Source organism: Felis catus, chromosome D1 (genome assembly GCF_018350175.1).
Source record: "Felis catus isolate Fca126 chromosome D1, F.catus_Fca126_mat1.0, whole genome shotgun sequence".
Lineage (NCBI taxonomy): Eukaryota > Metazoa > Chordata > Mammalia > Carnivora > Felidae > Felis > Felis catus.
The window spans coordinates 105,723,154-105,749,359 of record NC_058377.1 but is presented as its reverse complement, the minus strand read 5'-3'; the positions used below and the strand labels follow the sequence as shown (position 1 = coordinate 105,749,359).

Sequence of the window (26,206 nt, the reverse complement as noted above, 5' to 3'; positions counted from 1 at the left end):
CAGAGAGTGGAGCTTTGGTGCACCCGGCATGAGGTTGACTGAACTCTCCTGCCCAACAGTGGCGAGGTGAGGGCTTTAGGGGTGGGATCCAGCTTAGTTCTGAGATCTATCCCAGGGACTTCTAGGGCTGCCCCTTCCTTGGCCTGGCCCTGGGCTCCTTGGGAAGCTGGGGTCGAGGGAGGGGCTGCCAGGTCCCACCCCCCGTGTCTGTTTGCCTCTCCCTCCCTCTGTGCCTCTCTCTGGCTGCTGCGTCCTGCCTGCGTGAGCTGGGTGGGCGAGCCTCAGCCAGCCTCCAAGGCCCCCTCTGCTTTCCTCTAGTACCTGTGCCCTGAGCGGGCTGGCTCGTGCCTGTCGCCACCGAATCCGGCTTGGGGACTCAGAGAATCACTATTACATCTCACCGTCCTCCCGGGCCAGGGTAAGTCATCCAGTGGGAGTGTCACTTGGCTTCTCAGGGGCACATTGGGCTGGGGCTCCGGGCTCCAGGCCTGGGAGCACAACCTTGATCTGCAGAGCAGGGCACAGGCTCAGAGAGGTACAGAGACTGACTGGGGCCACACAGCCGAGCCTGGTGAATTAGTTTGTCATTACCGCAAAACAAATGACCATAAACTTAGTGGCTTAAAACAACACCTGTTTATCATCACGGTCTCCCTGGGGCAGGAGTCAGCCCAGCTTAGCTGGATCTTCTGCCCAGGGTGTCAGAGGCTCCAGTCAAGGGGTAGGCTGGCTGCTTCCTTCCTGGGGATAGCGGTCCTCTTCTGAGCTCCCGTGGCCATCGGCAAGACTCAGTTCCTAGGGGTGAAGGACTGAGGGACCTGGGTGCTGGCCAAAACCTAACCACGGGAGTGACATTAGAGTTCAGGTTAAAGTTCCAGGCTCCTGACTCCCAGCTCAGGCTCTGGCCCCAGGCTCTTGAGAACGTTCTGAGGCACGTCTGTTACTCGAGCCTGACTGTCAGTGGCAGGTGTCACGAGGGCTCCGGGAATCCCAGCTTCCGTCTTCACATGCCAAGTGGCCCAGGCTGCGTCAGTGGACCTCACTGAGCTGGGGGCAGGGGTCGGGTGGTCCTCGTTCCTCTGTCCCCTCACAGACTGTGAACAGGACTGTAAGGAGCCAAAGAGAATGTGTGAGAAGGTTCTGAAGCCTGGTACAAAGGTGACACGGTGTGGGTGGGTCCTCCTTTAGGAACCATCTCCTGCCCTCAACCTACTAGAGGCTCCTCACAGGGATCAGAGTGGACAGATGGCCCCACTGCTGGGCAGCTTGTCTGGTTACGACAGCTCCCGCAGGGCGTCCAATGTGTTGTCCTGGCCACCCCCACGGCAGTGAGCTGAGCCCCCATTTGCATATGGGGAGTCTATGCCTTAGGAGGGGGTATAGCCTAGACCCGGAGGCTCCCCATTCTGAACCCAGTCCCCCTTCGCTGCAGCCTCTGCCCCACGCATCTGTGCCCAGAGCCCTGTCCGGTGGCATTTTCCTGATCCCCTCCAGGGCTCACCAGAAGGATCCGCGCCAGGCATTCCGTGCCTGGCAAAACTACCTCTAGAACCTTGTTTCTTCCAGGCCTGCTGTGTCTCTGCGTTGGGCAGAGCTGGGATGGGGGACGAGAAGGCTGTGAAGTTTCAGGATGTGGTCCCCACACTCCGAAGAGACCAAGGAGTGTGGAATCCACAGGGGGAAGAGATTTGTGTCCCCAAAGTGCAGCCCTGGGGAGAGAACCTCCCTGCTCGGTGCCACACCTCGTTCACCAGCCTCCTGTGGGGGCCCGCTGGCCACTGGGAAACACCACGGCCTGGCCCACAAGCTTCTCCTGCACCGACCTCTGCCCTGACCCCCCTGCGCCTGCTTCGTCCTGCTGGCCAGGATTCCTACGTGGTTGAGGGCCCAGGGGTGTTGTCCCCTCCCTGCAACTCTGGACCCTGTGGGCTCCCACACGCTTGACGTCCCTGCCCCCGGGCGCCGGACATTCAGTACAGGCTGCCGTGGGCACAGCTGCCAGCTACCCTCTGCCCTTTCTTAGGCTGAGTTCCCTAGAAGCTGAGCCCCGGACGAAGATTTTATGCTATTCTTAGGAGGCATGAATGCGGGATAGGGTGGGCAGAGGAGTGTCCGGCCTCAGCTGGAGTCTGGCTGCAATCTGATCCGTGGGGGCCCTGGAGCCCAGAGTGGGTTCCACCCTGAGGCAAGGGGGCTGACCTTTTATACACCGCATGCGGGCCAGTCACTGGCTGTGGCATGCAGGGGACGGGGGGACGGAGGGGCACCTAGGAGCCATTAGTGGACGACCCTCTCAGTAGTGGGGAGAGGGGGCCCCAGCCTGGGGAAGGGGCCTGGGCAGGGTACCAGCAGCACCCTCTCTGCGGTATGTGAGTCTTCGTGGAAGGGCCAACTTGGGGTCCGCGGTGCCCAGCACAGGGCCCGGCATGGAGCAGGCCTCAGGCCAAGCTGGGGGCTTCAGGCCTAGGGATCCGGGGCAGCCCCGGTGAACAGCTCCGGATCCCCCTGTCCCGCCTGGCATTACCAGGAGCACTGGGCCAAAGCCTGGCTGGCCGGGGCCTCCAGCGCCCAGAGCAGGCAGGCCTGCCTGGGGACGAGTGTGGTTTCTAGGGCGAGCCACCTGGTTTCGTCTTCCAGCTCAGCCACTGACTGTTTCGTGGCCTCTATAATTGCTGTCCGGTGGCTTCATTCTTGGAGTCTCTGCTTTCCTCCTGGGTCAACTGGGAGTGATAGGCATGTCTGCCTCACTCGGATACGCGTACCGGGTTAAACGTCCGCTGCTGCTATTGTTCTTCCCAGGAGCAGGACTAATACCACTGTTGGCAATTAAATTTGAGAGCCCGGTCCTGTGCCACTCAGGGAGCATTCATTATCTAGCTTTGATGGGACGTGGGATGTGTGGCTCGGGTCTCCGACCTGCCCTGGCTCTTGGGGAGACCCTAAGCGTGAGGGCTGGCAGGTCACAGCCTCTTCACTTGTGTCCACAGATCACCGCAGTGTGCAACTTCCTCACCTACATCCGCTACATCCAGCAAGGCCTGGTGCGGCAGGAAGGTGAGCGCCCCCTGGTGGCCGGCGAGGGCGGCGCCTGGGAGGGATGGGGGCAGCGAGAGGGCGGGCCAGCATCTGAGGGGTCGACCGGCTGGGCTTTGCCCTGACAGAGGGGAGGACCCTGCCAGGGTCTGCCGGGTCCGGCTGCCTTCTCCCACCCAGCAACCTCTCCCAGGCCCCGGGGCTCCCTGTTACCGGCCTGGCATCAGAAACCTTGCACGATGGGGTGTCCCTTGTGAATCTCCTCCCCGCTGGGGGTAACCTCCTCACGGTCGGTCGTTTGACACTGAACGCTGCCTCCCACTTCACTCTTGCCAGGGCTGGTCCTGCATCCACCTGTTATCCCCTTCAGCCCTATTCTGCAAGGTCTAGCTTCCCGCCCCTCCTCCAAACTCAGTTCCCTGCTGCCCAGTCCGTTTGGAGTCTGAGCCTCTCCTCCCCAGCTTGGGGGTCAAGGCCTTGGAGGGGATCTTGGGCTGAATCCATGGCTCTGCTGACTGCTCGGGGTCTCTGAGACCCCAAGGATACGGGTTGGAAATCACCACCAAATGTGTGGCAGCGTGCTTGTGTGGGTGGGTGTCAGGCCGCAGGGATGGTGTCACCTCTCCCACTGGTACGGTGCAGAGTGGGTTCAGCCCTCAACAGTTTGCAAGGCCTCAGCGTGGCGCTTGTAAGAGGTCCAGCCACTTACTGAGGTTATCTGTCCTGGGGGACCGGGGAGCCCTAGGGTACCTGCCAGCTGCCCTGCCCAAAGCTAGGGGACGGGGGCTGGACCATCTGCCTGAGGTGACCCTGTCACTGAGCCCTCCACCTTCTCTCTGCCTGCAGCGGAGCCGATGTTCTGGGAGATCACGAGGCTGCGGAAGGAGATGTCGCTGGCCAAGCTCGGCTTCTTTCCCCAGGAGGCCTAGGGCATGGCCGGAGCCTGGAGGGGGGCTCTGAGCCACAGCCAACACCTGCCCCGGCACAGACAGACAGGAAGACAGGGTCCTGGCGCCAGCCCTGAGCCAGAAGCCGAGCAGATGGACAGATGGCCAGGCCATGGAGGCCTTGCTGAGCCGGTACCAAATCTTCATCCCGGGAAAGACAGGACCTCATGAGCTGACCCTTCGCCCTTCCCCAGTGGCCCTACAGCCACCAGGAGACTTTCAAGAAGGCACCAAAGACCAAGGAGCTTGGACCCACACTCAGGGGCTCAGCACCCCCTTTGCAGGCCTGGGAGCTGCTGCTTGCAGTCACCTTGTTGCTGTGATGTCCTCAGAAAGGGCTCACACTGGGTGGCCTGACCTCCAGGGTATCTCCCACCTCGGTTCCCAAGCCCTGGGCCACCAGCACCCCCGTGTGGCCATCCCTCCCCCATTCCCGTGGGGGCAGTGCAGCCACAAGGGGCTGTCAAGGACTTGCACACCATCTGCTTGAGAACTACCCCAAACTGTTCTTAAGATGGATCAGGGCCCCTCCTCCCACCCTCGCACTTGACCTTCCCCCCCTCCTCCATCTGAGCCTTGTGCTCCTGGAGGCCCTGCCCCCACCACTGGAAGGATTAGGATACTTTGCTCCCGAAGTAAAATACAGACAGGGCCTCAGGACACCGTGTCTGTGTTCAGCTGTGGGTGGCCGTTCAGACAGTGGGGGCTGAGGTCGCCAAGCCCTGTACACAGGACCGGGGGAGGGTGGGCAGGACGCAGGCCCCTCCTCGCCCCTCACAGCCCACTCAGGACCGGGGTCCAACCTGGACACATCCCTCACCGTGGCCGATTTCCTCCTTTGAATGGAATGTAACACGATCTCTATTTAATAAAGGAAGGCTTTGTTGGTAGAGGCTGGGCAGCCACGCGCCTTCACTCCTCCGCCCTGGGGCTCAGGCCAAGGCTTGGGCATCTGAAGGAATGAAACCAAATCCTTCCCTAGCCCGCCCTCGTGCTTGGGATTAGGCCCAAATCCTGAAGGGATTGCTGTAGGGAGTACCACTCGAGTCTTCTCCAGCGGGCCCAGTCCGTGGGGCTGTGGGTTAGCAGGGCCGGTCCCCACCTCCTCTCCCCTGAGGGGTGGCCTCCTGTGCGGAGAGTGGAGCTGTCTCAGGGGCACCTTGGGCAGATCCCCCTCTGGTATCCCTGCCTATTTTATTATTTTTTTAAATGTTTATTTAGTTTTGAGAGACGGAGAGAGAGATAGACCATGAGCGGGGGAGGAGCAGAGAGAGAGGGAGACAGAGTCCGAAGCAGGCTGCAGGCTCTAGGCTCCAGGCTCTGAGCTGTCAGCACAGAACCCGATGCAGGGTTCGGACCCACGAGCCGTGAGATCATGACCTGAGCCAAAGTCTGATGCTCAACCCACTGAGCCACCCAGGCTCCCCCTCCCTGCCTCTTTCTAATGGAAGGTTGGAGTTCACAGTCAAAAAACCTCAGGGCTGCTGGGTGTGAGTGCAGGACAGTGGTGCGGGGATCGATTGGTGATGTCTGCAGGCAGCGCAGGCAGGCAGGGATGTGACGGCTGTGGCCTTGCCAGCCACTCCCGCTCTTAGATGGTTTCTTCGCAAGGAAAAGTAGTCACAGGGTGGGCCTGGAGAGGTGTCTTGTGATTCCACATCCCCTCCCCACCTGTAGCGGTGTGGGTCCAGGCCAGTGGGGGAGGGGGAGGGGCATAGCAGCCTCGGAAACCCGTGTGTGCTGGGGCTGGTGATACCTTGAAGGGGCCCCGATTAGCCTGAGGCCTCAGGGCCTCTCAGCTAGTAGATCGGGACTCTGTCAAGGCCACCCAACCCTGTCACCCTGTCCAGCCGCCAGCCTGGTCCCTCTTGACCTCCAGCCTCGCAGATTTCCTCCCATCCCTGCCCCCAGCTTCCATGGCCCCGGACAAGCCACACCCAGGGCCAAGGAGACACCAGACAACATTTCAGAGCCCTGGCAGCGGGTCCCACACCCCAGACTTGCTCTGCCTGGCCCTGTGATAGGATTCCCTGTCAGGCCTAGAGGGTTGTGGTGGGCAACGAGACGTGTGAGGGACCAAGGGACACGCAGTCTGGCCTCAGTATCTCCCAACAGTAGCTGATACTAACACATTTAACCCTCAGGGCTGTCCCGGGAGGTACCGTTTCCCCATTTTGCAGATAAAGCCCCTGAGGCACTGAGAATTCACCGAGGAAACGGTGGCCCTAGATAGGAATGGATGAGACCAGCTCCAGAGCCGGCATCCTTTTTTTTTTTCTTTTCTTTTAATATTTATTTTTGGGAGAGCGCCAGTGGGGGAGGGACTGAGAGAGGAGGACGGAGCATCCGAAGTGCGCCCTACGCTGACAGGCAGACAGCGTTTATGGGGCTGAAACTCACGAACCGCGAGATCATGACCCGAGCCGAAGTCGGACGCTCAACCCACTGCGCCACCCGGGTGCCCCAGAGCCAGCATCATTTTCCTAGACACCTGCCTTGTGCCTGGCGCTGGATTAGGCCTATTCTCCAGAGACGGAGAAACCGAGTGTCAGGCAGTGACAGAAGCGCATTTCCATCTAAGTTGGCTTCCCACGTTTTCCCCTGCTTACAGCCGCCCCCACCCCAGCTCTTCAGGCTTCTGGGGGTGCGCAGGGGCTCTCTGGAGGGGGCTCAGGGCTTTGGCTCTTGGAGTCGGGAGAGGATTAACCGACATCGGCCGTACGGGAGTTGTGCCTCTTAAGTGAATTTTCTAGATAACTCACTAGATAACAAAGTGCTCCTGGTACATGTGGCCACCTCTTAAAAGCTAGCTCCAACCATAGCCATTGAGCCTGAGCCCAGCCACACGCTGGCCTTACGCACTGCTCTGCTGTGTCACAGTCTGCAATCTGCCAAGCCTGCCCTCATGTAATGCTGCCAGGATTGCGTACCTGGGCGATGGGCTCCTCTCTGGGCCTCAGTCTTCTCATCTGTGAGTTGGGAGGATGGGACTAAATGACCTTCGCAGCTCCCCCACCCCTTTCTCGTGTCTTTTATGGTGGCAAAAAACACATACGATTTACTAGTCTCTTTACCCACCCATCCCTTGAGGGGCATCTGGGTTGTTTCCACCCGTTAGCTACCGTGAATAATGCTGCGATGAATGGGAGAGCGCACTTATCTCTTTGAGACCTTGCTTTCGATTCCTTTGGCGATTTATACAGAGAGGCGGGACTGCTGGGCGATACGTGGTAGTCCTGTCTTCAGTTTGTTGACCTGTGTCTTCTACACCGTCTTCCGCAGTAGCTTTGCCTTTTTACCATCTTGCCGGCAGCGCGGGGCGGTGGGGGGGGGGGGGTCCCGATTTCTCCACACCCTTGCCAACGCTTGCCACGTCGGTGTTTTTGGATAATGGCCACCCTCATGGCTGTGAGGTGATAGCTCACTGTGGTTGTGATTTCTAGCGCTCTGATGATCCGTGGTGTTGAGCATCTTTTCATATGCTCGTCGGCCACTTCTATGCGCCGCCTTCTTACTCAGGGACCTTCGGAGGAGCCTGTGCTATAGCGACGCCGTCAGGGACGGACTTTCGTGGCTGGTGGGGCCACAGCTCGTACGTGATTCTGTGGCCCTGGCCCCCTCAGACTGCACCCTTCGCCGAAGAGTTGTGTCCCGGGCCTGGTCCCCAAGCCCACGGTGTGGTGAACTTTAACTCAAAGCCAAGTTGCAAAGCTCTGACCTGTGTCTGCCGCCGAGCACGTGCCTGGGCCTGGTGACTGCTCTTGCCGGTAGGCCCAGAGCTTTTGGGGGTAAATTTGCCCGCTGGCCTGCCCGAGTCTCACTGGGCTCTAGGACAGTGGCTGGTGGTTCCACAGCGGGCGGAGACGCGAGTGTGTCCCACGAGAGGCCCGTGTGCCAGCTCGTGGCCAGGAGAGGCCCCGCAGGGGCCGGGACAGGGGCCAGCCAGTGGTTCGAGGGGCTCCCCTCAAACCTCAAGCACAAGCACAAAAACCCTCCCCCCAAAATGCTGCAGCTGGCCAGACCCTCCCTTGTCTTTCAGCTAGTTCTCCCCTCCCCCTGCCTAAACCCAGGGCCTGGCAGTGGCCCAATGGCAGCTCAGGAACTCCAAGTGGAGCCTCTCCCTTTCCAAGTGGTCTGAGAGGCTTCGAGATGCCCTGACATGGAGGGTGTGGGAATTGGGATAATGGAGTCTCAAGCTCTTCCAGACCCCCTGATTTTAGGAGCGTTGCAAAGTCCCCTGGGTGGAAGCCTGGAGTGGTCAAGCCACCGATGGAAGCCTCGAGGCCTGCAGAGAAATCACACGTGGGAAGCTGTTGGCTGGGTTATGAGGGAGAGACCCCCAGTTCAGGCCTTAGGGGACCACAGCCACAGGGGGCAGGGGAGCTCCACGCCCTCTCTCTCCTTGCTGGGAGAAAGTGGCTGGAAGGGTGGCACCGCCCCGAGCCCTGTCTTTGCTTTACCTCCTGGGGACCCTGTGCAGGCCTTCATCTTCCTCACCTCTCTGGGGGCAGCTGGGGCAAGGGGAGGTTCTAACCCACTCCAGTCCCCCAGCTGCCTTGCACATGGCTGAGACCAGGGGGGTGGGGGAAGGGATCAGCATTAGGGGAACATGGAGGGCTGCTAAAGATGGGGTGGGGGGGCCCTGCCCCTGGGGGGGGGGCTGGATTTGGGTGCGGGAGCTTCAGGTCCCCTAAGAGCCTGCCTCGGCTATCCTGGTGCTTCTGTGCAAACCTGGCAGGGTTCTGCTGTCACCTCCCACCTCAGCCGCCAGCCACACACCTCTATCCACCCGGCCCCCAACACGCACACATGCTCAGGGAGGCGGTTCGAGGAGGAGTCCGTGCTCAGGCCATCCAGGGCCATAGTGACCGCAAGGCCTGACCGGTTGTCCCGGCAACCGAATAGAGGTCTGGTGGCACCAAGGAGAACCCAGAAGCCCCATCAGCCTTTCTTGGCAGCCTGGCCTCCTGCCCCACAAATTCCAGCTATCATGATATCCTACAAACTGTGAAACCAAGATAAAAAGTTAGTGTATCAGGGGCGCCCAGGCGGCTCAGTCGGTTCAGCTGGGGGCGTGATCTCACGGTTCGTGGGTTCGAGCCCCGGGTCAGGCTCTGTGCTGACCGCTCAGAGCCTGGAGCTTGCTTCGGATTCTGTGTCTCCCTCTCTCTCTGCCCCTCCCCCACTCACACTGTGTGTGTGTGTGTGTGTGTGTGTGTGTGTGTGTGTGTGTGTCTCTCTCTCTCAAAACATAAATAAACATTAAAAAATAAAGTTATCAGAGAAATACCCTCAGTGTTCTCAAAGTGCATTCTCTGAGCCAGCACATCAGCATCACCAGCCGTGGAACCCGTTCCAAATGCAGTTCTCTGCCCTCAAACCTGCCCTGCCGAATCCCACTCTGCGGGTGAGCCCAGCCGGCCTGTCATGACAAGCTCTCTCTCCCATGATTCTGATGCGGTCAAGTTTGATATCCGCTACCCTGCCAACATAACCTCAGCCTGATTTCATTTCACGTTGAGTGTGAACGCTTCGCTTTTAGGAACAGGTGTCTTTATCTCAAAAAAAAAAAAAAAACCCTACAAAGTAATTTGGGGAGCCCCCTACACCCTCAAAAGGACTTGAATTTATTTAAGCCAAAAGCGGGGGAAGGGGACTGTAACAGGCAAGCCATCCAGCAGAGCACCCGTGAATGCCAGCGCCCCGCCCCCGACTCCGGTGCCCCCTTCTCCCCTTCCACGCCACCGGCCACCCTTCGGGATCCCAACCCTGCAGTTCCAACGGCCCCCGCAGACGGCCCCCGCGTGGGGCGGGTTGGCCCGGCCACGATCCTCAGCCCCGACGGCGGCCTCGTCGCCCCGCCGCTGGGGCGCCCCGATTGGTGGAAAGCTGTTTACAGTCGCCTCGAGGTAGCGTCCCCACCTCTGTGCGCTCAGGATTTAACGTTCCAGGACGCGTGGCTCGAAACCCCGTGTGCGCAGACTGTCGTTCCAAGCGCCGCCGGCGCAGACCTGGGCCCCGAGGGCACGCGCGGCGCCGGCCCAGGGTGTAAAGTCCCCGTCCCTCTCCCGTGTCCCCCGCCCCACCCGCGGGGCCGGGAGCGGACGACACCCCCGGCAGCGCCGGGCGTGGTGGCCGCGGCCCCCGCGGGCGGGGCGGGCCCCCCCAGACGCCGCCCCCGCCGGCCCGGAGAGCCGCGCAGCCAATGGAGGCCGAGGCGCTGCGCGGGGATTGGAGCGGGCGCGGGGCGGGCCGGCGGGGCCGAGCGAGGGGAGGAGGCGAGGCGAGCGCTGTCAGCGCGGTTATAAGGGAGGGAAAAGTTCCCTGCGCCGGGAGCCGGGCAGGCGCACGCTCGTACGGCGGCCGCAGCGGCAGGGCGGGGCCGCGGAGGAGCGGGTGGCAGCGGAGGACGCCCCCGGGGACGCGACTCGCTCCCCTCGGGGTCTCTGTCGGACCTCGGAAAGGTACCGGCAGGGGGCGGGGGGGCCGAGGGCTTTTGCACGGGGCCATGGGCGACGTCGGGGAGCCCGGCCGGGGGCCCGCGCAGCCGGGGGCGCCGCTGCCCACCTTCCGCTGGGAGCAGATCCGCCCGCACAACCTCCCGGGCGACAAGTGGCTGGTCATCGAGCGTCGCGTCTACGACATCAGCCGCTGGGCACAACGGCACCCGGGGGGCAGCCGCCTCATTGGCCACCACGGCGCCGAGGACGCCACGGTAAGGAAGCCCACCGCTGGCCGGGTTGGAGCCTGGAGCTCGCTGGGGCCTGGTCGTGGGCACTGCGATCCGCTCTGCTTGCACGATCCGGCATCCTTTCTACTCTTCGCTGACCCTTGATACTCTTCGCTGACCCAGAATTGGGATGGACAAGCCAGGGCCTGATGTGGGCTGAGGAGGCCACGTCCCTGCGCGGAGGACCTGCACACCCGGCCATGGACGGGGTGGGGGCTGGGCTGGAGCGGGTCTGGAGGGGGAGTGAGGGGCTCTCGGAGGTGGGTGTGCCATGGCCGACTAGCCGGCCCGAAGTGTGAGCCCCCCCTGCTGCTCTGAGCTTCTCTCCGGTCTGGGTCCCCCAGGCCAGGTTGCTTCTGCCGAGTGCCAGGGGTAGGGTGGGGTCCCCAGGGGACTGGCAAGGCTGTGCCACCAGAGGCTGGGGGCTGGGCAGTAAAGCTTGGGCAGTGCCCAGAGGTCTGCGGCTTTCCCAAGAGCTGCTGTAAACTGCTTTGAGGGGCAGTGACTCACCTCTCCTGGGCTGGCAGCTGCACGTGGGAGAACTTTGCCAGCCAGGCTGGGTGGGCCTCCTCGGGAAGCACAGTCACCCCAGGAACAGACTGGCCCTTGGGAACCCCGACTTCCCTTTCCCAGCCCATGTCTAGACATGTCTTGCCAAGGAGGGTTGTGACCCGGTCCAGTGGGAGCATCTGGCCGGAGCCCAGTGGTAGAGCAGCCTGTTCGGGGAGCCTCCTCACCAGCCCCTTCCCGTGGTCCAGCAGTCCCTCGTGTGGAGAGACCATGATGCTCTGCCTTGACCGTCGAACATTCGAGATGGGCCACGCCGGCCGGGTACCAGGAATCTTCAAGATTCCAGGAGACGAGTCCCTAAGTGGCAGAACTTTCGGCAGCAGAAGAGCGTGTCCTGTCCCGGGAGGTCCTGTTTACCAGGACTGCCAGGTTGGACAGTCTCCAAAGACTCTAAGGGAAAGGTCCCTCTTCCCCACTTCCCCCCTAAGAAGCCAAGGGTTTAGAGGCAGAAGCCTCCTGAAAGGCTAGACACTGACAGACTTGTCCACGGGCCGGGTGGTGGCCATGGAGTTGAAGACGACTAGGGGCCAACAAGTGGGTGGCCACGCACAGGCCTGTATGTGCGTGAGCGCTGCATGCATTCGTGTGCACGGTTGGACGCGCATGCATTTCTGCCGGGGTATGGGGCGGTTGAGGTGCCGCTGCCCCTCCCCCTCAGCTGGCTGTGCCCTCGCCACCCCTGAGGGACCCTATGGCTGCGTGCTCGGGCCTATTTCAACCTCGGAGCTGAAGGGCAGAATGGAGGCAGGGGAGAGGAAAGGCTGACGGAGGGCATTTCTCAATGCTCTTTCCTGCCTGGTGCCCAGGCCGGTGCTGGGGGGGCCTCTCACAGGGGAACCCCATCAGACGCTTATCTCTTGACCCTGAGACCTCTGTCTGGCAGGTTTCTCACTGATTCATCACCAGTAAGGTCTGTTGCCCATTTCCAGAGAAGCAGTCTGTGTGCTCCCTGGGGCTCGGTCCTGGCTCTGCCAGTGGAGACTCTGTGTGACCTTGAACCAGGCGTCACTCCTCTGAGCCTCAGTTTCCTCATCTGTGAAGAGGGGAGAGCTGGGCCAGACAGTGAGCCAGCTGTGGGCAGGACCCTGCCTTTTCAACTTTGTGGCCCCAGGCCTGCCCATGGAGTAGTCCTTCCTGGTCGGTATACGTTGCTGGCTGATAAGTGTGAGCATGTCCTGCAAACAGATGGACAGATTATAGACCGGCCCACTGCTGTGTGTGGTCAGGCCCAGCCCCCAGGCGCCCATTCCAGGCCGTGGAGCGCAGGTAGGGGTGGGGCAGCTGTCATGCCGGGGCTGTGTTCCTGAGGCCATCTCTCACTAGCCCCAGCCGCCCATCAGCTGTTCTCATGTCCAGGCAACAGAAGCCTTCCTGCCAGGAAATTCCCAGAGTTCCTGTGCCATGAAGTCAGCCTGTGGCCATCCTGGGATACAAAACTGGGTACCCTGGGGAGCGTGCTCTGGGCCCCGAGCCAGGTTTCTCTAAGAGTCATAGGCGGCTTGAGACTAGTGGAGGCAGCCAGGGAGGGGCGAGGCCTGGCTGTTGCTGACCAGAAGTATACCAGGGCTGGGTACTGAGTACTTGCACTGGGTACTGAGTGCCAGGGTCCAGGTTTAGCACTTGACTTACGGATGCTCTCTTTTAATCCCCAGGATACCCCTAGGAGGCAGGTACTGTTGTTACTGGTTTTTCCCACTTTACGGATGGGACAACTGAGGCTCAAAAAAGCAGAGTGACTTGAAATTAAGTGGTGGGTCTGAGATTTGAATCCATAGCCCATCTTCGTAACCCCACGCTACCCCGGCTTTTCCATTCGTTCGTTCTGCAATTACTGGATCAGTAAACCCAGTAGCAGATATTCAGCGAGCAGGTCCTAGCCACCAAGCTCTGCTCTAACCTCTGAAGAGCCAGCTGCGAACAAAACATCTCAAGGAGGAAGTTAGAGCAAAAGCTCAGAAGTGGGACGGTACTCAAGGAACAGTGAGGGTATGGTGTGGCTGGGAGGGGGCAGGCAGCGAGGTCCAGAGGTGACGGGAGTTGGCTGGGCTTCTGTGTCCTTGGAAGCGGGACTTTGGTTTATTCTAAGGGGATCTTTGGAGGGCAGAGCAGGGAATCTGATATACATTTAAAAGGATCCCTAGGGAAGACAGAGCCTTCCTGGAGAAAGGCAGGAGGCTAAGGGAAGAGATGGTGGGATGATTCTCCCAGGTAAGGTCACTCAGAAGAGGTGGCCACTCACCTGGGCTCCGAAACGCAGGCATGGCCAGGGCAGAAGGCAAGAGCGGCTATTGTGTGGCATTCAGACAACAACCGATTGAAAGAAAGCGGGTGTGAGCGTTCGCCCATTTTGCAGATGAGGAAGACAGGCTGAATATGGGTGATGCGAAGGGACCTTCTTGGGGCCCTCAAAGGGCAGGGCATCAGGTCCTTGGGCTCGGGGGGTGGGACTTGTGTCTGGGTAGCAGCTCGGGGGAAGTGAGGCATATCCCAGGCCTCAGAGTGAGGGTGGGGCCTCAGAGAGGGGCTGGCCATGAACCCAGATGACCTGGCCCCAGAGCCCACGCTCAGGCTTCCTCCCACCTCGCCGGCTGCCTTGGAAACCCTGCTGTCTGATGGCCACTCCCCATGAAGTGTGACCTCTCCGGGCTCCGTAGGTGGTTTCTGTAATGTCCCCACCCACTCAGGCCCCTTCCCAGGGTAGTCACAGTGCCCAGCTCCCCCCTGGGGGAGTGCTGGGCAGGAACACGGTACAGAGGGGGGCCGGGCACCCTGGCAGTCCTGCTTTTCCTCGCCAGGGCACCCAAGCGCTACTCTGTAGAGCAGAAAACAGCTAGGGAGAACCAGGGCTTGAGGAGGGAACTGGAGAGTGGTGGTGGAGAAAGCGTCAGTGGGTATGGCCCCTTTGGGGTCGCTGACTCGGGAAGTCAAGGGTGCTGGGGGGAGGAGCCCTACTGTGTGTGCTGGCCCGTCACCAGCCACACCAGGGGTGGCTTCCCGGGAGGGTCTGTCCTGGAGTTGCCCCCGCCCGCGTGGGTGCGAGTTGGACGCGTCGCGTTCGGAGCTGTGCCTCAGTGTCCTCATCTGCAAAACGATGCACTGATAGTGCTTCTCCACTGGCTCTGATGAGGAATGATGCGGGGAGGGGATGGTAAAGAGCAGGAGTGCTGGGCGCAAGGGTCTCCTGCATCCTCCACCTGCGAGAGGGAGGGGCGGCGGGATTCCTGGGGTGTCCCTTGACGCTTACCCCCCTACTCCCCATCGTCACAACCCACCGCTGCCTCCTCCCCAAAGGCTTAAGGAGGCAGCAAGGACAGACCCAGACCTCCTGAGCGCCCCCCTCACCCCCCCACCCCCGCCCACAGCCCTGCTCCATTCCCTTCCTGAGCTGGAACATTCCCGATTCTTCGGGGCAGTGACCAGAAATGTTCCCCATCCCGTGTGTCTGTTCCCCAGCCTCAGGCTGGCCAGGGCCCGACCGGCAGGGTGGACTCCACTCTCCTCCCTCACGCCTACAGGCCCACCCTCCAAGGCCACTAAGTCTGAGTGGATTCGGGCGCATCAGGCCAGCGGGGCCTTGGCCAGAGCTGGACACCGGGCCCTTCTAAGTGCACTTTTACCTGCACTGACTCAGTCCTCCCCGCAGCTTCACGAGATGGGCACGGGCGGTTTCTGATTTACTAATGCGAAAATACTGAGTGGAGGAGAGTGCGATCTTGTCTGTGGCTCATAAGTAGCTATTCAGGTTCCGTTCTCAGCAGGCTGGCGCTGAGCCCCGCACTCCCGCCCCTCAACTGGCTGCTATTCGGGGCTCGTGTCGGGCTATGGGGGCAGGGCGGGAGCCACTGTGAGCTTTCCAGGGACCGAGGTGGGGCTGGCAGGGCGTGGACATCACAGAGCTGCTTGGGTTCACATCCCGACTCTGTCATGACAAGCTCTGACCTGGGCAGATGCCCCTGCCACTTCGAGCCTCTGTTCCAGCAAACTGGTTCATATCCCTGCCTTGTTGGCTGTGGATGGTTGGCTCTTGTCCACTCACTCACACCTGCTATCCAGCCCCTGCCCTGCCAGGCTCTGAGGACGCTCCTGTGACCGTAGCCTGTCGCCGCCACCAGGGGGTTCACCCAGCTCTCTTCCCAGACCCCGTGAGAGACCCCGAGTGCCACCTTCCACTTGTTAGGTGGGGAAGGATCATAGGGAGGATGTTTCCAGGTGCACCAGGGGTAGGTGGGCATGGGGCCTCCTGCAGTGCCCCCAAGAAATGCCAGGACCACCCTCCTGTCCCCCACAGTCCAGTCGCTAAACAGCCAGGTCCCTGGCTGTGTGGGATGATGACCAGCTTCATGGTGAGGCCCCTCACTACAACCTCCCCCCCCCCCACACACACAGGAGACCCACTGCCTCCTCCTGGCCCAGGAGTGGCCACAAGCCCAGTTCTGTAGTCAGACTGGGTTCTGATCCACTCGCCATCAAATGGAGCTGTGTGCTCTTTGTAAGTGGCTTAACCTCTCTGAGTCTTCTGCCCAGGCCCCGGGTCCTTAAGCAGTAGCCCAGAGAGGATCTGGTCCGTTGGTCCCAGCAAGTATTCCAGCAAGAGCTGATTTGCTGGTGCGTCAGGTTTGGGTCTGAGGCCGGCGACCCACCTTGTTGCTGCCGAGAACGCGATAGGGTCAGCGGTGCCCACCAGCCCCGGGAGCCCACCTGCTTTCCAAGGACCCGCCACAGCCCTGCCCATCCCCTCCCATCAGCCGGAGCCTGGTCTGCGAGCTCTGGGGTTTTCTCGCCAGCCCTTCCGGGGCTCACACCTCCCCTTGCCACACCAGGGGATAGACCTGGCTGGAGGGCCCTCGGGTGGCCCTGTCCATCAGCGCTTCTCCAGGCCTGGCCTGGGTGAATCAGGACCCAGGGAGAAGCATCCAGGAAGTTGGCCCTGGACCCCCCCCCCCCCCCCCCAGGGATCTGCTGGGTGCTAGGGTGGTCCCAGAAGACACAGAGGGAAGAAGGGCTGGGAGAGAAGGACTGGAAGAGGAAGGAAGAAATCCGGGGGCCGTGGCCACAGTAGGCACGCGTGGGCCCCATGTGCACGAGGGAGTTTCAGCGGAAACTCCCCAGCGCCTGCTCATCAGCCTTAAAAAGGAAGGAAATTCTGACACCTGCTACAATAGGGGTGAGGCTTGAAGACGTTACGCTGAGTGACATGTTAGTCTGGCATAAAAAAGGACAAATCTGTTTGATTCCTCTTATCAGGGGTCCCTCCAGTGGTCCAGTTCGTAGAGACAGCAGAGTGAGTGGTGGCTAACAGGGGCTGGGGTGGGGGTGGGGGATTGGTGTTTCATGAAGACAAGAGGTTTAGTTGGGGAAGGTAAGAAAGTTCTAGAAGTGCACGGTGGTGATGGATGGCCGGCAACGTGAGCACACTCAGTGCCGTGAAACTACACACTTAAAAAGGGTGAAAGCGGTGAATTAAGGGGCAAAAAAAAAAAAGTTACTGCTCTGAAGTCCAGAGCCAGAAAGGCCCCGGAGTCTTGCCCTCTTTTGTCTAGTCCCAAGCTGGAGGGTCGACTCGCTCAAGGTCGCAGCGAGTGGGGTCACCCCAGCCAGCCCCAGAGCGGCCTTCCCTCCTAGCTCCCCAGGAGCCTGGGGTACCCCCCCACCCCATCAGCAGCTTCCTGGGGTGGGGGCCAGCCTCCCCCACACTTTCTCACTCCCAAATGTCCTGCCCCTCCATCAAGGTCATCCCGGAGACGCGGGGAGATCGGTAGTACACAGCCCCCTCCCCTCTTAGGAGCTCAGGGAGGGAGTCTAGGTTGTTCCAGAAACAGCACCCTCCCAGCCCCCAGCTCTCTGGGCTGCCCGGGGCCAGCAAGAGAGCAGACAACAGGAAAGGGGACCGCTCAGGTGGATCCTGCAGGTGGTGCCTCTGCGTGGGGGGTGGGGGGTGGGGGCCCGGAGGGGCCTAAAGTGCTTCCTCCTCCCAGGACCGTGGGGAAGTCCCGGTAGTGAGTGTAGGGGCCCAGCTTCTGGTAGGCTCCTTAGCAAGAGAACGACGGGAGGCCCCTGTTGTCAGCCTTTGTCCAAGGTGCTTCCTTTGGTCGCACGCAGTCACCTTCCCAAGGCCCAGGGGACACCCACCCCGTGGTGTTTCTACAGTTCAGGCAGCTGGATGACTAGTCCCTTCAGAGAGAGTCCAGGGAGAAAGACCCATTGAAGAGCTGGGAACAGTAACGAGCCAGGCACACCAGGACCGGATTAGAGAGACTGAGGGAGCCCGGCTGGGCAATCCCAGTTGGCTCACGCTCCAGTGCTGCCTGGGCCACTTCCTAACTGGTCCTGGACCCCAGCGCTTTGTCTTTCTCGACTTTCCAACCCCCGTTGCATTGCACCCCATCCCCACCCCGACCTGTTCCAGAGAATCACAGGAATGTTCCATATTTATTTGATTTTTTTTTTTTTTTTTGTAAAACCCATCGTTTCCACGTCTGCTTTTAAAATCAAATGAGTTGAACCATGTATCTTCCTTGCAAACCTGAGAACCCAGTCTGTGTGGCCCTGGACTGATTTTTGGAGAAGGGTGCCCTGTGCTGGGGGAAGCAGCTGGAGCCTGGGGCACCCAGGGCCTGAGGAGGACCTGGCAGGGCATCCGGGGCCTGGGGAGGACCCGGCAGGACATCCAGGGCCTGGGGAGAACCCAGCAGGGCATTCAGGGCCCGGGGAGGACCCGGCAGGGCACCCAGGGCCTGGCCAGGACCCGGCAGGGCACCTAGGGCCCGGGGAGGACCAGGCAGGGCACCCAGGGCCTGGGCAGGACCAGGAAGGGCTAATGGGCAAGGCTGACCCATTTGGCCCTCTTTTTATGACCCCTGAACAACCAGCTGCTTCTCCATCTGTCTGCTCTGCCTTCTACCCCGTCTCTACCTGCCCCTCCGTCCCCCTGACTGTCTGCTCTCCTTCAGGATGCCTTCCACGCCTTCCACCAGGACCTCAATTTCGTGCGCAAGTTCCTGCAGCCCCTGCTGATTGGAGAGCTGGCCCCGGAGGAGCCCAGCCAGGATGGACCCCAGAATGTGAGCGGGGCCCCGGTGGAGGCTAAGCCCCCAGTGCGGGGGCCTGGAGGGGTGGGGAGCATCGCCGGTAGCAACGCCATCCACATTACTCCACGGGGGACCCGGGTCCTGGGCTGGGTTTGCCTTCCCTTCCCGGGCAGCAGCCGAAGGTAGAGCTGTAGGAGGCCCGCAGGAGCCCAAGGCCCGGGTTTGGCTGGGCCGGCATTTGCCATGTTCCATTTCCCTTCTTGCTGAAGGCTAGCCCCTTCCTGCTCTGGGTCCAGCATCCCCATGGACACTGAGGGTTTTGAAGCACTGGGCTCTAAGGGTTTTCCCAGCTCTGCCTTTCTCTGCTTCTTGTGTGCCCACACCTCTGGTGGGGTGAGCCCCTGCCACCAGCCGGCTCCCCAGCTCAGACCCCACGCCGGTGCTCTCGCCCCTCCATCTCTTGGGCTGTACCCCTTGGGCCTGACACTGGGAGTGGCTGCAGCGTGGGTCGCTGTTGGGGGCTCCCCGGGACAACCCGGGGTGGGGGGGGGGGAGGGGAGGGCCGCTTCCATAGCTGACCAGCCATTCGGCCGTGGCAGGCCCAGCTGGTTGAGGACTTCCGAGCCCTGCGCCAGGCAGCTGAGGACATGAAGTTGTTTGAGGCCAAGCCCGCCTTCTTCGCTCTCTTGCTGGGCCACATCCTGGCCATGGAGGTGCTCGCCTGGCTCACCATCTACCTCCTCGGCCCGGGCTGGGTGCCCAGCACCCTCGCCGCCCTTGTCCTGGCCACCTCCCAGGTGACTCCAGCATTCTTTTGCCGCCACCCGAACTGCCCAGTAGACGTGGGGCCCGGCCCGTGGGGACACTCTGGACATACCTGCTGAGTGAATGAATGACCGGCCAGAGGCCCCGTGACGGCTGTATCTGTAGGTCAGGCTACATTGTAAATGAGCCGTGGAAGCTCAGGGCGGGGAACCAGAAGTCTCCATGACAGACTGGCAAGCCCGTAGACCTCCCGAGACTCAGTTGCCCTCATCTGTTAAAAGAGGGAGTTGGCCCACAGGGTCTTAAGATGTAGCATGAGCGGCGGCCGCGTCCTGTGAGCGGGGAGGGCACCCTGGGGCCCCTTCCCACCGGCTCCTGACCCTGCTCCCCTCCCCAGGCTCAGTGTTGGTGTCTGCAGCATGACCTGGGCCATACCTCCGTCTTCCGGAAGTCCCAGTGGAACCACCTGGCCCAGCAGTTTGTGATGGGACAGCTGAAGGTGAGGGTGGGGATGGGTGGCGGGCAGCCGTGGGGCTGAGCTGGGGGTGCCCCGCCGGGTCCACCCACGCGGTCAGGCACGTGGCCCCCGCCCTCAGAGCCCCCCTTGTCCCCTGCAGGGCTTCTCTGCCCACTGGTGGAACTTCCGCCATTTCCAGCACCACGCCAAGCCCAACATCTTCCACAAAGACCCGGATGTGACCGTAGCGCCCGTCTTCCTCCTGGGGGAGTCGTCGGTCGAGGTGTGTGGGAAGGATGTGGACTCACTCGTCTGGGCCTCAGGCAGGGAGGCGGAGAGGTCACAGGCAGGTGGCAGGGAACCCTGGCCACAGCCCTCCGTCGTCAGAGCCTCCATTTTCCCATCTGCGGTAGCCACTGAGTCACTGTGACCGAGCCCCCCACTGTCACTCCACGCTGAGTCCCTACCCAAAGGGCACCCCTTCCCCACCTCCCAGCCTGCCGGGGGTGAAGGGCCCACCTGCTAGAACCCGGGGTTGCCCTTGCCCCCTGACCCCAGCCCTGGCTGTCTCCTCTGCAGTACGGCAGGAAGAAGCGCAGATACTTGCCCTACAACCATCAGCATCTGTACTTTTTCCTGAGTGAGTGTCCCTCGGTCCTCCTGGAGGTGGGGGCACAGCCGGGGGGGGCCAGGACCTGTCTGCCCTGCCTGTTTCCACCCCCTCCCGGGCCAGGGGCGGACCTGTTAAAACCCCCTCAGTATGGCGCCGGCACACCTCTCCCAGCCCTGCTGGCCCCGGCCTGCAGCCTGGGCCCACTCTACCCGGCCCCGCCCCGGGGTTTTCAGGATTCCTTCCTGCACGCACGCCAGAGTGGCCTGGAGCCCTAGGGCCCCGGGGGGTTGTCGGGGTGGCCAGGATGAAGATTTAAGGGGACGTGGGAGGCTGGCCTCCTCAGGAGGAACACGGAGGCGGTGGGGCGAGGGCCAGCCCGGGGAGGCTCGGAGGCCAAGGGAAGATGGGTGGCCGAGGCCACGTGGGTGACGCAGGGTCAGCCGGCTGGATGGGACCGGCACCAGGCCCCACGGGCATTCCCGGGATGTCAGCGCCGCCCCGCTCCCTGACTCCCTCGGCCTGGCCTGCCTGGCACCCCTGCCCTGCTCCTGAGCCCTCCTGTGCCCCTCACAGTCGGCCCGCCGCTGCTCACCCTGGTGAACTTTGAAGTGGAGAATCTGGCGTACATGCTGGTGTGCATGCGGTGGATGGTGAGTGGGGGCTCTGCGCAGGCCCCCCCAGGGGATGCAGTTGTGGTGGCGGGACGTGGGGCACAAGGGGGCGGCCCCGTCCGCGAATGCAGACGGGTGCACACGCGTGTGCGCGCGCGGGCCGCTGTGATGCGTGTGTACTCGTGCGGGTGTGCGTGAGGCGCGCGGTGCTCTCCCGGTCGGGGTGCCCTCCCTGGGGGTGGGGGTCCCCTGGGCCGGCTCTGCCAGGCACTTGTCCCCAGGGAGGGGTTCCCCCATTGCACACTCCTCCATGAGGCCAGCAGGGCAAGGATCCCGTCCCTTTACGTAGCTGAGAAGACAGAGGCCCAGAGAGGGGTAGTGACGCGTCCGGGGCTCCGAGGCACATCAGGCAGAAGGGGTGGATGACCCCAGCTCCCTTTCCCGGCTGCCTCGGGGGCCTCTGCCCTCCTCCACCCTCCTCTGCAGGACTTGCTCTGGGCTGCCAGCTTCTACTCTCGCTTCTTCCTGTGCTATATCCCCTTCTACGGCGTTCCTGGGGCGCTGCTCCTCTTCGTCGCTGTCAGGTATGGCCAGATTCGGGATGGCAGGGAGGTGGGGAGGCCACACACAGGCAGCGGGGGACCCTGACCACAGCCCTCCAGTGTCAGAGCCTCCATTTCCCCATCTGCAGGATGGGGACAGCAGTGCAGCCTCCCTGGGTTGTTGGGAAACACGAGTGACAGGACCCCAGGGACAGTGGGTCTGCAGGAAGTGGCCTGGCTTATTAGCAGCCCCATGGATGTCCGCCCTCATGAGCAGGGCTGCTCCGAGCTCCGCCTGGCAATGGACCCTGCTTTGCTCAGCCTCTTTAAACACCACTGGGAAAGGGGTCCCGTGATCCCATGGTGCAGACGAGGAAGCCAAGGCCCGGGTCCGGTGCAAGGGGTGAGCTGGACATGGGCAGTGCCTGAGCTCCCCTCACAGGGTCCTGGAGAGCCACTGGTTCGTGTGGATCACGCAGATGAACCACATCCCCAAGGAGATCGGCCATGAGAAGCACCGGGACTGGGCCAGCTCTCAGGTGGGCAGCAGGGGTGGGCCCGGGCAGGGACCCAGTGAGGGGGGTGGGGGCCCCATGCCCGCCTCTCTCACCTGTGCCCCGCCCACTTCCGCCAGCTGGCAGCCACCTGCAATGTGGAGCCCTCGCTCTTCATCGACTGGTTCAGCGGGCACCTCAACTTCCAGATCGAGCACCAGTGAGTGTGGGGTGGGAGTGCGTCCTGAGCCCAGGAGCTGATGAGGGGCCCCAGCGTCTAGTCTTTCCCCAGGGAGGCCAGGACATAAGCCCTGGACTCCCTGGAGGCTGGGGAGAGGTGGTGAACGGGGGCGGGGGGGGCCTGGGTGGCGATGGGTGGGGTGGGGGCCCCCTCCGTCACCCGTCACCTCAGGTGCCAGCACACCCTCTCCCCACCAGCCTCTTCCCCACGATGCCAAGGCACAACTACCGTAGGGTGGCCCCGCTGGTCAAGGCGCTGTGTGCCAAGCACGGCCTCAACTACGAGGTGAAGCCTTTTCTCACCGCCCTGGTGGACATCGTTGGGTAAGGATCCCCCGCTCAGCGCCCCTTCCTGGGCACCTGGCTCTCTGAGCCCAAGAGCTGGCATTCAAGGCCTGTCTGATTCACCTTTCGGTCCTCAGCCTGTGCCTGCCCTCCCTTCCCAGGGCTCTTTCACACTGCCGGGGTTTAGGGCAGCCTCTGCCATGGGCCCAGACCCTGTCCTGAGGGCTATAGATAACATCAGTGAGCAAAACAGGCCGAGATCCCTGCCTAGCAGATCTGGAAACCAGTTAAACTAAGTAAATTACAGAAACGGTAGGAAGAGAACGTACGCTTTGGCAAAATGGAACCAGAAAACCTAAGAGTGGGAGCAGGAGAGGGGACTTGTGAGTTTTAGTAGGGTGGCAGGGTAGGTGGATTCGAGAAGGTCACATGTAAGCAGAGACAGGGAGGGGGGCAGAGGGTTGGCAGTGGTGACATCGGGGGGAAGAGCATCTGGGGCACGGGAACAGCAGTGCAAAGGCCGTGAGGCAGGCGTGTGCTGGTGTGAGTGGAGGAGGGACACGCGGGACCTGGATGCCCTGACCGGGAGTGCACCGAGGGGGCTCGATTTGAAGCAAGAAGCAGTGCAGAGGTCCCTGTAGCCGTCTGGGTGAGGGACAATGGAGGTGGCCTTGGCAGTGGGGAGCAGAGGTCAGATTCCCCCCGCCAGAGCTCTCCCACCTCTGTGCTCTGCACATGCTGTTCCCTTTGCTTGCAGGCCCTTCCTTCTATGCTGGTGTTTGAACTCTTGCTGCTTCCCCTTCATGACCCTTCCAAGCCCCGTCATCCGAGCCCCTGCCACTGGGCAGGGTCCCATTAGAAGAGCTGGCTCGGGGGTTCCTGGCGAGTGGTTGATATTTCTGGCTCCTCTGCCTGTCATCGGGCTCCTGGTGGGCAGCCTCCGTGCCTTACACACGGGCTCCAGGGTCGCAGGGCCTCGCAGAAGGAGACCAAAGAGAGAGGGACAGGCCCGTGCTGGCTGCTGCCCGGCCTTGGTCTCCCCCGACCCGAGGTCTAGATTCTACTCCAGTTGATGAGAGTGTAGCCCCCTCCCCGAGTCTCCCCTTCTGCTCCCCCACCCCAGCTGCCTGGCCCAGGGGAATGGGACGCGCGGAGGACTGTCTTGGGGGAGGGGTGAGAGAAGACACCCACCCCACCTCTGCCTCCTAGGTCCCTGAAGAAGTCTGGCGACATCTGGCTGGAAGCCTACCTCCACCAGTGAAGGCGGCACCCAGGGCCCCAGCGACCACCAAGCCGGCCCAGGCAGGCTTGACCACTCTGCCCCACCCCCACCCCCACCCCACCCCCCCACCCGGCCTAGGGGGCCCTGCCCACCCTTCTGGATCTGCTGTCCTCACCTCACCACCCCCCTCACCTGTCTGCTTGGCAGCCCTAAGGCCATGGCTCTTGGCCAAACAGGACCAGGGCTAGGGGGATAGTACATAAAGCCACACAGCATGGCATGTTTTCCTAGAGCAAAAATTTAGGGAAAACGGTTATTTTTATATAAAAACAAACACAGAAAAACGGTGGAGTATTGAATCTGCAAGAATCTTGGAGCTGGACTTCGTGAGAGGAGTTTAGGCCACTTGGGCCATCAGGGTGCTGGGGGGGGGCAGGGGGGCAGGGGGAGAGACTGGTGGCCCTGGGTCGGGAAGCTGGCAGCTGGCCCAGGCTCGGGTCTCTGTGAGGGTCCCTCCCTTCCTGTCCTTTCACCCACTCACCAGCAACCTGCGGCCGTCACGTTGGGTTCACTCGCTTTGCTCCTCTGCAAGGCGGGACAGGAGCCGGTCCGGCAGACCAGGGCCCGGGCCACGTCTGCAGGCGCCCCCCTCCCACCCAGCACAGGAAGGCGAAGCCAGGACGTCCCCCCGCCCTGCACTGGCCTCCCTGCACCGGCCTTCTCTGTGGGGAGAAGCTTCCTAGGGCCACCTGCCCATCTTAGCATTTGCACCCAGCATCATGCTGGCGGGGGTGCAGCTTGACTGTGTTCAGTGGCCCACAGGAGGGGACCCTGGGTTTCTCCCATGCCTTCCCGGGACCCGGTGCTCGCCTGCTGGAAGCAGCTTAAAGAAAACAAAGTGCTGAGCTAGGTTTTCTCTGAGGTCTTTTCTGGAGTGGGAACGGGGAGTTCTCCCCACCAGCCACGGGATTGCCCCTCGCTTTGTCAAGGCCCCCATGGCCCTGGACTGGGTTCTCTTCCGGGAGGTGGAAGGGGCACACGTGCTGGGGGTCTCGTTCAGTCCTTTCCCAGGACCGCCCGGCCCCACCCTGATCCACACCCCATGCAGCTCCCACCCTCCTCTCCTCCGGAGTCCCGTAAACCAGGGGACTAGTCCCGCCTCTGCCTGGACTCAGAGCTGCGTGACCTTGTGGAAGTTATTCAACCTCTCTGAGCGGTATGATCCCCGAGGGTGACGGAAGGTAAAAGGGATGCTGTATGGAAGGCTCTTTGCATAGGGCTTGGCAACAGGCCTCTGAAATGTAAAAAGTTTTATGCACAAAGCCCTACACCCTGGGGCCCCACCTGCCCTGACCTGGGACAAGCCCGTGGCTGGCTGAGCGGTGCCATGCGGGCCCCGGGATGGCATTCCCTCCATCTCCTGTACAATCCGAGGCATTTCCTGCAGTGGCTCGGAGGGACAGACCTGAGGGCAGCAGTCCCCACCGGGGGGAAGGCTGAGCCTGCAACGCCACCTAGGGGCATCCAGAGTATCTGCACCATTGTGGGGCAGGCCACGCTCCATGCTGCCCCTGGTGGTGGCCGTGGGGAGTGCTCTCCGCCTGCAAATGGGTGGTTGCCTAGGGACCTCCTCCTCCGAGGACGCTTTGGGAAGACGCCTGGCCTCAAGTAGCCACCGATCTCTCCTTATTGCCTGAAATCCTTCACTGGCGGGTCATCCTTATCCTTGTTCCACTCTGTCCCCCATGCTAGAACCTCTGGGGATAGGTCATCACCCCTCTCCTGGGCTGAGCTCCCCCTTATCAGATGTCTTATGCAGTCATGGAACAAAAACCTAGGGAGCGTGGGCTAGGTTTGTAAAAGGAAGGAAGGAAGGAAGGAAGGAAGGAAGGGCCTTGGCAGAGCCTCCAAGAAACCCCGTATCCCTGCTTTACCATCTGCCTACATCTGCACAGCCCGGGCAGATGGCGGAAAAGGAGATTCACAAGTACCAGCCCTGCCTGTGATGTTGGGAATGGCTGGTCCCAGTTATGAACGGGCTCCTTTGGGACAGGACAGGTCACTGTCTTTCACTGGTCTTTCCCACACTCCCCTTCCCTTGACACGTCCTAGAGCACCTGGCCGCCTCTTCTGCTTGGTCCTTTCTAAGCTCTCGGGACCTGTCACTAATTCTCCTGGGTACTGGCCCTTGAATTTGGAAGAAAGAACTAAATGCCTTCAAAATACAAAGAAACACATTTATAATGGCAGAGGACCATAGAGACGTGGCCTTCAAATGCTAACATGCTAGGTGGCCCCTTGTGTGTATGCTTGGGCCAGTCTGGTTAGAAATGTCAGATGCGGCCAAGAGAGCTCCCGATCTCCAGACCTCTCCGGGCCTCAGTCTCTTATCTAAAAAAAAAAAAAAAAAAAAAAAATTTTTTTAATGTTTCTTTATTTTTGAGAGAGGCAGGGGAGAGGCAGAGAGAGAGAGAGAGAGACAGAATCCGAAGCAGGCTCCAGGCTCTGAGCTGTCAGCACAGAGCCTGATGTGGGGCTTGAACTCACGAACTGCAAGATCGTGACCTGAACTTGACGCTTAACTGGGATGCTTAACTGACTGAGCCACCCAGGCGCCCCAGGGGCTTCAGTTTCTTCGCAAGTGGTTGTGGGCACTCCTGGGGTCCACA

General features: G+C 61.4%; 2 protein-coding genes across 8 annotated transcripts in view; both read left to right on the top strand.

Annotated features, from left to right (window-relative positions):
• RAB3IL1 (RAB3A interacting protein like 1) overlaps positions 1 to 4,870 on the top strand; it is a 43,106-nt gene extending 38,236 nt beyond the window's left edge. For all 4 annotated transcript variants that reach the window (XM_045039424.1, XM_045039425.1, XM_006937395.4 and 1 more), the window contains 3 exons: positions 319 to 418; positions 2,988 to 3,054; positions 3,880 to 4,870. In XM_045039424.1, the coding sequence (XP_044895359.1) occupies positions 319 to 418; positions 2,988 to 3,054; positions 3,880 to 3,962 (250 nt within the window). In that variant the 3' untranslated portion in view covers positions 3,963 to 4,870. The remainder of the gene's footprint in view (positions 1 to 318; positions 419 to 2,987; positions 3,055 to 3,879) is intronic.
• Positions 4,871 to 10,287: 5,417 nt separating this feature from the next.
• FADS3 (fatty acid desaturase 3) lies at positions 10,288 to 24,442 on the top strand. 4 transcript variants are annotated; one of them, XM_045039426.1, is made up of 12 exons: positions 10,288 to 10,695; positions 18,231 to 18,341; positions 18,908 to 19,105; positions 19,471 to 19,572; positions 19,691 to 19,813; positions 20,110 to 20,170; positions 20,717 to 20,793; positions 21,187 to 21,338; positions 21,739 to 21,835; positions 21,931 to 22,010; positions 22,229 to 22,354; positions 23,073 to 23,506. In XM_045039426.1, exons 1-12 carry the CDS (start codon positions 10,489 to 10,491, stop codon positions 23,386 to 23,388), a joined length of 1,650 nt encoding a protein of 549 aa, XP_044895361.1. In that variant the 5' UTR covers positions 10,288 to 10,488; the 3' UTR covers positions 23,389 to 23,506. The 4 variants fall into 4 exon arrangements, with proteins under 4 accessions (XP_044895361.1, XP_044895362.1, XP_044895363.1 ...); XM_045039427.1 differs by having other exon boundaries at positions 10,289 to 10,695; positions 21,241 to 21,338; positions 23,073 to 23,503; XM_045039428.1 differs by lacking the exon at positions 23,073 to 23,506 and adding an exon at positions 23,525 to 24,442 and having other exon boundaries at positions 10,292 to 10,695.
• Positions 24,443 to 26,206: the final 1,764 nt, after the last annotated feature.

Bases quoted from the DNA above. Each gene is read 5' to 3' on its own strand.
- FADS3 (XM_045039426.1), top strand. From the start codon at position 10,489: ATGGGCGACGTCGGGGAGCCCGGCCGGGGGCCCGCGCAGCCGGGGGCG. The intron at 19,814-20,109 runs GTGTGTGGGAAG...TCTCCTCTGCAG, and splicing joins TGGGGGAGTCGTCGGTCGAG to TACGGCAGGAAGAAGCGCAG. The intron at 21,836-21,930 runs GTGGGCAGCAGG...CACTTCCGCCAG, and splicing joins GGGACTGGGCCAGCTCTCAG to CTGGCAGCCACCTGCAATGT.